Below are 12,791 nucleotides of genomic sequence, written 5' to 3' on the forward strand. Positions count from 1 at the left end.
TAATGGTGTGGAGTTAGCTACCAGCCTTTTTAGTTCAACAGAACACACCTAATTTCAGAATAAAAGTCATGCGAAAGGTGTGCCTGTTGATTTTAAGCACTTTTATGTCACAAAAGGGAGTGAATGCTCATTGCTCCTTTGCACTTTATACACTTTTTTGGTTAGTCTTGGGCACTTTCCTTTCTTTTTTACTTTCTTTCTGAATTGAATGACTACCTGTGATGAGAAAAGGGGCACAATCTGGTGAACACCTGCCAGTTGCCCCGAGGGTGGTGCGCTCGTGAGGGGTCATTCCTTTCTCCACACATTTTCTTTTTTTTTTTTACACGTAGTAAGTGTGGGCGGATGTACTGTGTACATGACTGATACAGACATCGTTTAGTGCTCTGATGGACTGTCTTTTTGAAGTCTACTAGGAATTTCCTTTATTTTTATGTAAAGAATTCTGGGCGAAATACAGTAAACACACCAACAAAAACATTTTTCAAAATAGATGGTGTAGCAGTGGACTTTGATCGTTTGTCTCTCCTCTGCTGGAGTGAGCCTTGACTTCCATGTTCTGTCCCCAAGATACTGAACTCTTGATTATTGTAAAAGTGTACTGTGAAAGCTTCCTGAACCTGGAATACTTAAAACTTTATTCCAACATTTTGTTCTCAGAACACAATGGGGAACTGGGGCTAACCTGTGCAGTCAATTCGACGAAGGTGCATCACCACAGGGTCAAGAATAGAGGTTGCTCCCGCTATGTTCTTCTCCACAGCAGCAAACCTGATTCTGCTGGACCTCGTGGAGAAGGTGTCTGGTCTCTGTGCCCCACCTTCAGCTACAGTCTGAGAATCTGAGTTCCAAAAAAGTGACTTAATCTTCTAGTAAAACTTTTCACTGGGTTGAATCTGGTCCCTCAATCCAACCCACAATTCATTGCAGTCAGCATTAACTTTTGACTTTCTCATGGTCAGGCTCAACTAGATGAGCTCACTTGGAGTTTTGTTCTTTTTGTTTTTCAATCAATCCACTGTATTCGATTTTTGTAAAAATCATAAAAGTACAAAAAGACAAATACAAAGACAGCAACACAAGCTTTAAAAAACATTTGGTCATCTCAAAATACAATAACTCTACAATAATTTTAAAAATACGAGTACCCAGTTAAAAAATATTACCGTTGCAATTCATACACAGTCTAGACCAGGACGTCTTTTTTTCTTCAAACAAAAACAAGCAACAGTAAAAGTTCCCAGGGGTTACTCAGCATTTGGAGATAGAGTAAGGTCGGTCTTACTTGTACAAAACATTTACCCCTCAGTAATGGCATTATGAACCTCCTCCTAATGACATTGTAATAATCACAGAACATCATGAAATGTAGGGTATTCTGTACAGAAAAATTATCGCAATGGCAGGGTTCAACCTCCTCTGGCTTACACCACCCCTGGAAATCACCCAGCACCAAGTGGATCAAGTTGAAACGGAATCTTGTCAGGAGCTAGCGGTGAAAAAGTTTAGTCACCGTAATCAGGTAAGGTTCAATAGACAGGGTGGTTTTAGTCAAACAGTGAGCCCTAGCTAATGGTTTCTGTAGCTCCCGCTCTTCCCGCTCCAACATCGAAATCTTCCAAAAATTTGTTTTGACCCACTTCAAATCCTCCTTAAAAATCCTATCAGGGTTTTCAAATAATTCTGGCCGTCCTATTTTAAAAAACATATGTTTAACATATGTAAGCCACTTAATTTCATTGGATTTGTCCAGATTAATAATATCGCACAGAATCAACTGATTCAATGTCAATTCTGGATTAAGCCAAGTTTTGTCCCAGCACAAAAGAGGAGCTAAACTCATAATATCTGATACGTGGCCCTGCCCTAATTCCTGATGAATTGCATAGTTGGATGTTGATTGAGGGACGGACAAAAGGCTACGGAGAAATCTATTTTCAACTATCTGGACCCCTGGCTGTTGTTTAAAACCCCAAATAAAGGAACCGTACGCGGCGATAGCCACACACTTTGATCTATATATTTTCATAATTCCCTCAACTGGCTTAGCCCCCAAACATTGAGCAAACCCTAATAATGCTGTTGTCGATCTACTTACAGCCAGTCTCTTAGCCTTATCTTGGGGGACCCATGAGCCTTTGTCATCTAATAAAACTTCAAGGTAAGTAAAGGAGGAAACCCTGGACACTTCCACTCCTTTACAGAAAGATGACTTCAATTTCCTAGTTTTTTTTGCCAATGGACATAATGTGCGACTTCCCATTGTTCACAACCAGGTCTAAAGACTGCATATACGATCTAAAAGCGTCCAGGAGCTTCTGGAGACCCAACGCAGTACGTGCTAAAAGGACGGCATCATCCGCGCATAGGAGAACAGGTATTAAATATTCTCCAACACGCGGAATGTCCAAGGTGGCCTCCTTTAAAGATTTATCATGTGCATTAACATAAAGAGTAAACAATAGAGGTGCCAATATGCACCCTTGGCAGAAACCCCGGTCCGATTTAAAAGATCTGGTACCACTACCGTCTTGGGAGGTCCTAACTCACGCATATAAGTCCGGATGGAGATCAGCCAAAAAATAAACTAAACATGGCTCAATGCCCATTTCTAGCAGAAGGTTCCACAGTCTAGACCTGCTAACCAGGTCAAAGGCTGAGGATAAAACCATAAAGGCCATGTGTAGTGTGCCTTCTTTGGCCAAAGTGTACTTGCTAATTAATACGTGCAAATTGAGGCACTGGTCCATAGTACTTCTTCCATGCCTGAAACCATGCTGCAGGTCTGCGACAATCTTATTTTCGTTACTACAGTCTGTAATCTTAGCTAGGACCACTTTCCCTAAAATTTTAACCGCAGAATCGGTCAGCGATATGGCTCTATAGCATCGCGGGTCCCCTCTCTGACCCTTCTTAAAGACTGGGATAATGATAGATTCACTCCAAGATGCCGGGAACCCCTGCATGCCAGAAGCATTAAAAACATTTGCCAATATTTTTTACCAGAATTTAGGGTCGCATTTATAAAGGTCCGCCGGAACCCCATCAGGACCTGGGGCTTTATTACCCGCGGTCTCCTTTATAGCTTTTTCAATGTCAATCTCACTAAACACAAAAGAGTCTGTTCTCAGTTGAGAGGGAGGGCTGGCAATAGGGATCAGCGTGCTAGTGGACTCATAGATTGCCCCAAAATTAGCTAACCACTGTGCCTCTGTTATGTTGCACTCCTGCACATCATTATCAGCAGAGGAAAAAAAGGGGCATTAATAATAGACCAAAATTTGGAACTATCTTTTAAAATCTCTACTGCCAAGAGTGCATTCAGAGCCTCTGTTTTAATTTCTGCTTTCTGTGATTGTACCGCTAGCTTATACTGCTTACGGAGGCTCGCTACCAATGCCCTATCTCGTGGTACGCTTTTCAAAGCTAAAATTAATAGTCGATGTGCACTCGAACAGGTGCTGTCAAACCACCTAGTACCCCGATACCCTTTGATCTTAGAGTTAGTCGTAAGATCTGCTGCAATCTGGATACAGATGCCCTCAAAGGCTTTGTGGATCAAATCTTTTGGATTGGAGGAGTCCATACACGTGGCAAGAATCCCTTCCGCCTTTAAGCAAAAATCTGCAAAAAAGGTATCAGGGATTACTTTAGACCATTTTAGCCTCCTCCCCTGAGCACATGTTACCAAACTTTTTGCTCCACATTTTCCCCCACCCTGGCCCATGATGCCAGTCCCGCCGTCCAATTCTAAAATAACAGGATTATGGTCACTATATGGTGACAACCTGGCATTATAGGAAACTACTTTATCTAAACACCTGGAGGACAGAAATATATAGTCAATAATGGTGTCTTTATTCCCATATTTAAAGGTAGGACACCACTCAGTCTGGCTAAAAAAGCCCGGTTCAAAGAGGTCTGATTCAGCCAAAAGAAGCGCCAGGGCCTCCCCCCGGGATGAATGCTCAAAATGTGGAGTCACCGAATTTCTGTGTCCTAAAGGATCATTTATAAGACAGTTTAGATCGCAAGGGTGTACATTAAAAAAATGTAATAAGACGAGGGTTGATTTAACTTATATTCTTCTAAAAAAGAATTAAGAAAACACAAATGTTGGTTCCTAGAGTCCGATTCCTCAGGATTATAAAAATTTGCCAATAATAGCTTTGAGCCACTAGACCTGGTTTCCTCTACCACCAGACAGTTTGGAGAATCAGCCTGTAACATTTTCAAAGAACCCTCTATTCTAAGAGAAAGGAGGACTAACCCTCCTATTGCTTTTCCAGCTGCAGCAGGGCGTGCAGGTTTAAAAAAGGACCTATACCCATCCACCCAGAAGTTTGCCCCCGTATCCCATGTTTCCTATGGCACTATTATATCATGGGATGTAATGAAATCCCACCATAAGGGGTCAACCTTTTTTGATCTCAGACCCGCGATGTTCCAACTGAGAATATTACAGTTTCGTGAAACTTCACCTCGAGCATCACTAACGGCAGGACCCTTCGAAGAAAAGGCAACATTACCGCCCACCTTATCATTCAGTCAATCATTTTCATCCAATTGTACTAAAGGTAGAAATCTATTTGAGAGGGGTAGCTCCCCCTCAACCAACTGAGGTAGGCACTGGGCTAATTGTGATGGTACATATAATTCCCTAGTGTTGTTCTCCAAACCAGACATGGCACAACTTCTGATAGGGTGGTTCCTCAAATCCGCAACCCATACTCCATCTCCAGCTTTTGTAGAGATTTTTAGTGGGGGGGTAAAAAAAACCAGAGGAAGTGCCCTAATGTCATTCCCAGATACAATGGAGGAGTCCCAAAACAGCCTGTCTACAACATCCCGTTTATTAAAATGGACTATAATACAGTCACCAGGTACTTGCCTGGGACCATTTCCAACCCAGGACACCTTCCTTGCCATTATGTGTCGAGATCTCAGATCGACCAGTGCAATATTGAGCGCACCAGTGTTTCGTCTTTCGTATAAGGGCCATCGTGGATTCACTGTCGGGGTCCCTAACAGAGGGAACCCCAATGAGAACCGCGACCAAAGGGCTAGCATCAGGAGGGAGATTATTTTGATCTCCTTTGTATCTAGCATTAATAATTTGGGGTGCACAATTCTCAATGCCTGTCACCATCAAGCCAGAGGACAATGAATTATCTGAGCTACATGTGATTTGGCGAGAGTTCACTACTTTTTGATTTCCCCCCCGCTTTCCCCTCAATATTAAGTTTTACCCCTCCTCCTGAAGATGGATGTAGTTGATAGCCTAAATGATTCTCAACAAAATTGGTGCTTTTTTCTGAAGAGGGATTGGGCAACAAACCTTCATTGGGGACAACTTCTATAGTATGTTTTTTATCCAAAAAGGAATCAAACATCTCACATTTTTTCTTGAGATCGCCAACACATGTATTAAGAATATCAATAATATATTTGGCAATACCAGTTAATATAGACTCAAACCGCTTACTAAAGATCTCCTCAATCAAAGTCCGTAAAGTCAATTCTATATTTTCGTCTAACTTAATAGTCGATTTGGAGGGACCTTTTTTAGCAGTTTTTTGCCGCTTGCCAATTTTCCTACTGACACACTTTTTCTCCTCAGGGGCCCCAATTGAACTCGTTATAGTGCGGTCTTTGATACAGGATGGAGTCTCCACAACAACCAACTCTGACAGAGCAGGCCCATGGGGTTGAACTTCCTTCCTTGTATTTAGAGCAATAATCAAGACCACCGGTTCCTAGAGTACGGGAGCAGATAATTGATGTTCAAGGGCCAAAATCCCCTCACCGCAAGTTTGGCTTGAGCCCAGCCCCAGCTCTTTTTCTGCATTAGCGATCTCTTTATTCAGTTTTCCCACTGCAGGCGTCAAATACGAAATTATTGAGGGAGTCTTTGTATGAGTCTTTCTGGGAACCTTGGCCTTTAAACCCTCCAGCTCCACATTGCCCACATATTTGCACTTACCCGTTCAGCAGATGTTAGAGGGGGTCACACTCAGTCGCCCCGCCAGGCCCCCTGAGGCTTGTAGTTGCTTTTACCGATCACGGTGGATTCAACGAAGTGCAAGGGCCAGGCAAGAGCCAGGCAGCCATTCCCCTCACGGCGTGGAACAAGACCAGGTAAGGCGATATGAGTAGTAAGCTTCGTGCAAAACGCCTTTCCACTCACAGCAGCCTCTGAGTAAATGCGCCTCCCCAGTGCACAGGTCAATTGCAGTGTCCCAACTTCAACAACGAGGGTGAGCCATTTGCAGCAGTATTTCTTATAGCCAACCAATACGTGGAGATCTCCCAACCTTGGTATCGCAGACAGACAGAGAATGTGGAAACTTTTTGTTATTATTTTGAACCTTAAACTTTAAAAATTGATATCTCCTGTTCCACTAATTGGATTATTTTTGTTTTCATGTAATTTTATTTATTAAGATTTATTCTATTTTAATCAATTGGGTTGGGAGTTTTCTTGTGTTGTGTTTTCACTTCATTACTGTTTGAGTACTGCATACATGTGTTACACATTGCCTGTCAGTTAAGTCTGACTGCTTGTGTGCCAATTAATATTTTGTGGAGAAGAAGGCACATGTCTCCCTCCCTGGGCTGATTTTGAGCCCAGGGAACACCAACCCCCAGGAGATGAGAAATTGCTTTAGGGGAAGGGGTGCATAGCCCCCTCCCTGATAGCCCCCTTCCCTGGACTATTTTTGGCCAAAGGGCCCCCATCCGCTGGTCCTCATCACTATATTTATGGGGCCAGGAAAACAGATGAAACTCCGCTCACCATGGTCGGGAGCATTTTTCATGCTCCCACATGCTGGGAGTGGACTTAGTGTTTGCTCACGCTTGGCGGGAGTTTTGAAATTGCACCCCATAGTGTGATGGGTGCCCAGGCTCACTGTGTCACTGGATTCAAACCAGTCCGAGGACTCTTGTTTCCGGTCTAGGGAGGATATTGCTTGGCAGTTCAATCTGGACTGTTCCCATGAGGAAATGGGTCAAGACAGATTTGCATATGGCTGGGTCTAAACTGGGGTGGCATGGTGAGTAAAAGAGCGATAGACTTAATCCAAATCTCGACTGGGGGTGAATGTTTGATTTGCTCTGCATTCCGCCCATCATCCGTGTGTCTTCTGGGTAAGCACCTGGGCAACCACCGACACCTACCCTTTGATGGTGGGGCCCCAGGAAATGGGGTCCCCAGGGTCAAATTGACCTGGGGAGGGGGGCCCATGCCCTCTTAAATATAGTGGTGTGGCTGAGGTCCCACAGGGTCAAAAATGGTGCCGGGGTGCCACATACCTTCCTCCCCTTAAAAAATGCACCTATCCCAGGGAATGAAGTTCCAGGGCCAACATCAGCCTAGTAAGGGGGACACAAGCCCCTTCCCTTCAAAATTTGCCATGCCCCAAGGAATACCGTCTCCGGGGCAAGAGTAGGCTCAGGGTCTGTGTGCTCCCCTCTCCATTAAGTGTAGTGCCAGTCCCTGGAGAATTGGATCCCTGGGGTTGAAATCTGGCTGGGGGGGTTGCTTGCCCCATCCCCTGAAGTCAAAATCGGCCCGGGAGTGGGAGTCCCATGCCCCCTACCTATAATAAATGTGCAGAGAAAATAGAACTCATGCCCTAGGATAACTATAACTCACACCTTCACCTTGGACCGCTAATTAACCCACATATTACATCACTCATGACATCTTCTCTGGCATCACTGATAATATCAGTACAACATGTGCTGTAAAATTATTGATGAGAAAACTGTACATGGCAGTGGTGCAAGTTATTGTTACCTCAGGGCACGAGATATAGTTACTTGAGAAAACTATAACTGCTGAATTCTATGGTTTTGTGTGTGTAAAATCTGAAACTACCTATAACGTCCCTGTAACCTTTGGTTTTTTTTCAGTGAAAAAAAAAAAAATATATATATATATATATATATATATATATATATATATATATATATATATATATATATATATATATATATATACGAACAAATCCACTTCCAGCGGGAAGGGGAATGAGGAAGCACTCACGGATACAAAGTTTCCCAAAGTTATTTTATTCTTCTTTCCGTTGTCAAAACACTCCAACCTATACACAAACCAACGCGTTTCGCAACAGCAGTTGCTTGATCACGGTTATATATATATAATGTATTTATACAGTCAAAGTGATCGAGAGAAAGAGAGAGATAGGGTGTTATAGAGCTAGCAACGGACAAGTCTATAACAGAGACCTACACAGTGATAACAAAAATGAGCGTAGAGACAATGTATCGCCTAGTTTGATAGGATATATTACATTTTTTAAACATAGATTGAGTAGCACATATTGACAAATAACAAGCCTTTTCGAGGTAAGGAACCAGACTAAAAGGTAAGAAACTGATTGAACAATTCATTTGTGTAGCATTTGTATTTGCTAAAACCCAAGATTGGTAAGCAATGTCGGTGCTTTAAACCAAGGCCTTTGATGGTTCAACAAAAGCTTAATCAGACGAGCTTCAGCTAAATGTGAAAGATTGAATGATAGAAATGAATTGGGGTCAGTTATTGTCTAATCTTTATATCCATTCTTATATACACTCAAAAAATGGAAAGCATTTAAAATTAAAAATGTAACTGTTTGCTATCTTAAAAACATTAATTGAAACATAGGTAATTAAACAAAATAGCGTCTGATCGTTAAGGTATCACACACGAGGGTGGCATAAAAAAAGTAAAGTAACAAAGTCGATACGGTCTAAGTAACCTTGGAAAAAACCCTTGAGGTATTAATAGTTTCATCAGATTGTGGTTGCCTTGTCCCAAGATCACATATACAGTGTTGAATCTAAGTAATACCTGGCTCTGATTTTGATTCAGTGGAATAATTCCTACCCCTTTTCATTGATAAAGATCCACTTTATAAATCTGTACTTGCTCATCAATGAATATGTCTGGGATTAGGTTCCACTCTTTGTGTGCCAAGTAAAAAAACCTAAGTGACTTGTTTCTCTTCTTTTCCAGGCCCATTTACACCTCGTCGTATGTAGTGCGCATGGGAGCGTACCAGCTGTCCAGCAACAGTTACAATGAGGTCCGATCTAATGTGATCAATATATGGGTCAACTGGAACTACACCTCCACTGGTTCCCTAGGAGACATCGCCCTCTTGGAATTGGAAACCCCAGTTACCTTCACAGATTACATCCAGCCTGTTTGCCTTCCCTCAGCATCCATTCAGCTGCCAGTGGGAATGAGCTGCGTGGTGACTGGTTGGGGGGATACTGGAGAAGGAGGTAAGGTGGTTTAAAGAAGTCAGATGTAAGCAGGGCAGGCTCTTCCACTCCTGTACCAAGCACAGAATAACATTTACTCTTAGGACTTTTTAAAGTGCTTATTTTATCAAATGTCTGTACACAAAGTAAAACAAGAAAAAGACATGCAATAGAAATTACAATGTAGTTAGAAAAGATTGGGAGCTAAGGGAGATGTCTAGAGGGATTGAAGGTTGCCAAGACAACGTGGAGCTTTCAGTTTCTCACATATGGATACAATAGTAGAAAGAGTATTTGACAAAAGAGAATACACACACAAGCACAAACAAGAAAGAAGCAGAAATGTTAATAGACACAGAGGAGGAAATGAGAGTCAATAGAAGGTAGATGTCACAGTAGGTGTTCTAAGGCCGTAGCTGGGAAGAAAACGTAAAGGGGCTGATTTAAAGCGTTTTTAGAGAGGGTATTGCTTTGAAGCCAGTACAGTAACACACATAATCTTCAGATTGAATAAGGGCCATCAGAGTTTCGGCCATTCGATCACAGATCCAGTTTAGAGTGGGCGGTTAAATGACCAGTGTTTGCTCTCACTTAGTGTTGTGAAAAATCTGAGGGTAAGGAACAATAAAAAACTTGAACGACCTCCCCTCCATGGGAGAAAACTTCCATGGTGTGGAGGTGATTAGTTTTAGTTTCTTCAAAAACAAAATCCTGCTTTGAGAATTTGTTTTTGAAAAAATCAAAAACAATTTAAAAGTTTGACAGACATTACTGTCATTTAGACGGTACCATCCTTCAAACGTTTAACTCATTGGCAGGAACCATCATGATGGTAGTACCTGTCAATGACTAGTGATGCCTAGAGCTGTCGGCTGGGCTAGCAGACATCCTTAAATTTGTAGTACGGGTCCATCAGGGCAACAGAGTATTTTATTCCGTTGCCCTGACAGAGTAAAATACCTACTCTGAACTCCAAATTAGGCTCAAATTGTTGATAGACAAAAATAAACTTTATTGAGAAACACTTTTGAGATGAATGGCTATGTTCCAGCTACACGTGGTTAGAAGGTGGGGTGCAGAAAAAAGGGAGTGCAATAACTTTATTCACTCTGTGGAAAGACACCAGAAATGTATAAAATGTTGTGTAATCACAACATAATTGCTACAAGACTTGCCACATTTACTTAATATTTCTATGGTGTGATGTAATCGGTATAAATGTAACCTCATAGCAGTACTGGGCTGGCGATCTCAGCTGCTCTCACCACTCCTGGGCTGCCTCCGGCACACCTTTGCACCTCCGTTGGAGGGGCGGTCAAATCACCCTTCACTTCTTTGTATGTACTTTCTGTGGTGGATTCCAGGCTTGGCTTCTGTGCCTTCTGGTGCCTCATGGTGCCTCGCGATGTAGTGGCCTGAGGCAAGTGGGGAAGGAGCTGGCCATAAGAGGCCAGGCTGATACTTAAGGCATCAACAGAGGATTGCCAGAGGGTGGTCGTAGTTGCGTCAGACAGCAATATGTTGACTAGGTATCGAATCAGCTTGGGTATCCGCTTGGCCCTTAAAAGAAGTTCAACTGACAGCTTGAGTATCCACTTTGAAGTACACCTGACAAGCGGCACAAATGTCGCCTGTGCATTATGTATCCAGTGTCCTCTGTAGAGATTTGCATTGAAAATAGATGGTAGGACCATAGTAATTAGTTTCTGCCCCCCCCCTTATACGTTTCACCAAATACTGCGAGTGAATACGCAATAGAGGTGGAGACAGGATGTGCTGAATCATAAAAAAAACATTGTCAGTTCTAACTAGCTTCAATAGAGAGCAGTTGCACGCTCCCAAACAAGCTACAAATAAAGTAACTAACAGAGGGGTGTATAAACTCAGAGTGGATATCTGGTGCATTACAGCAGTGAGCTTCAGTGAGGTTATGCGAGCTCTGGTTTACTGGTTTAGTCCATCTCAGTATGAAGAAGGTTTTCTTGGACAACCAATTATTAATGACATTCACCAAGGATCAATAAACCATACATCAACCATCAAACCACTCAGGTACCTATGTCCAATCACAGATACCGACCCAAAGAACAATTATAAACACATAGATAGAAACCAATCCTGGTATCAAAAATTAGTTTTATTAAAATATCAAATTAATCCTAATAAAAATCAAGAACACAAAAACTATTTTTTGCAGTGTGTACTGACAAATCATCAAATAAACAGATGAATCACTAAAATTACGAGAGACAAAAAACATGTAAAACATTAAAAGCATCATAATTTGATTATTTCGAATGAATCTGCTTAGTTGGAGTCTATCGATATTTATTTGATTGGACTCGAACAGTTCTCAAATATAACCCTATAACAAAAGGGCGCCGCGCCGACGTGTTTCAGTGGCTGTAAATTATTTGGGAACCAACTTCATCAGAACAAGAGTGATAACAGTATATTGATACATCGACAGAAAGACATAGCATCACAATACAATTAAAACTAGAGCTAGTTCGGAAAATGTCATCAAATACATTTATCCTATAACTTCTTGTATAAAAGGTACATAATAATGATGTGATTTTGCAATTGTTATGAGGGTCCAAAACCGCCACTTTATTCATAACACACTCAAACTTCTTCTTAAAGAAAGAGAATAAAACCACCAATTATACTGCAATTCCAAACCAGATTTAATTGATTGAGCTATATATTTAAAGATTGCTCCATACCTCAAACAGGTAGCGCTAATGTCACAAATTCCCTTTTATAATTAATTTACAGAAATCCCTCAAAAAATGTATTTTTATTATTGGAGATGACTTTATCTAATCAATGTTAGACCTAACTTAACTTAGTCCATCTCAGTACTGATTTTGTTAGACTATGGCCATTATTTTGAGGCTGGCCAACAATCGCAGGGCTACAAAAAGGCTCCCAGCTTTTGAAATTAAATTGAAACTATCAAATAAAGTATTCCTAATGAGGAATAATTTAAAGAAATCTCCAAATCGAAAGTCACTGTTCCTAAAGGAGAAGGAGGAAGATCTAGGGTGCAGATTGGAGTCAGCTAGACTCTTACTTGTTGCCCTCACACATCCCAAGGGATGTCATGCTTCATCATAGGGTGGTTGCTCCTCATCGGGTCCGCACTGCAATGCCCTAAGGGTCCCAGAAGGGCCACTTTAGCAGAGATCTTTTTAATATTCTTACCATATAATGCATGTGAGGGAGTGCTCCTAGGGAAGTGAGTGAGTATAAAACTGACTACAGGATATTGATGCTTTGTTAATTTAATGGGTGGAATCCTCTGTCATATTATAAAAAACAAATGGTGGTTGCTACTAGTGGGTTGCAATGACCCTTGGTAGTTGAATGTGGATGTGAATGAGAACAGTTTTGTAATTATTGGGTCAACATGTTTCGCTCCCCTGCTCACCTTCAATTACATACTCCTTTTGTTTGGTCCTGGAGAAGTGCCAGGGATCTCTGTCTGAGACCATTAGGGGTATATCAGT

General features: G+C 41.7%; 1 protein-coding gene across 2 annotated transcripts in view; it reads left to right on the forward strand.

Annotated features, from left to right (window-relative positions):
• The window catches only part of LOC147703583 (uncharacterized), a 1,699,045-nt gene that overhangs the window by 1,372,968 nt on the left and 313,286 nt on the right, over positions 1 to 12,791 (forward strand). For both annotated transcript variants that reach the window (XM_086931923.1, XM_086931924.1), the window contains exon 22: positions 9,026 to 9,297. In XM_086931923.1, the coding sequence (XP_086788049.1) occupies positions 9,026 to 9,297 (272 nt within the window). The remainder of the gene's footprint in view (positions 1 to 9,025; positions 9,298 to 12,791) is intronic.

The sequence above is a fragment of the Lissotriton vulgaris genome, chromosome 7 (assembly GCF_964263255.1).
Source record: "Lissotriton vulgaris chromosome 7, aLisVul1.2, whole genome shotgun sequence".
NCBI lineage: Eukaryota > Metazoa > Chordata > Amphibia > Caudata > Salamandridae > Lissotriton > Lissotriton vulgaris.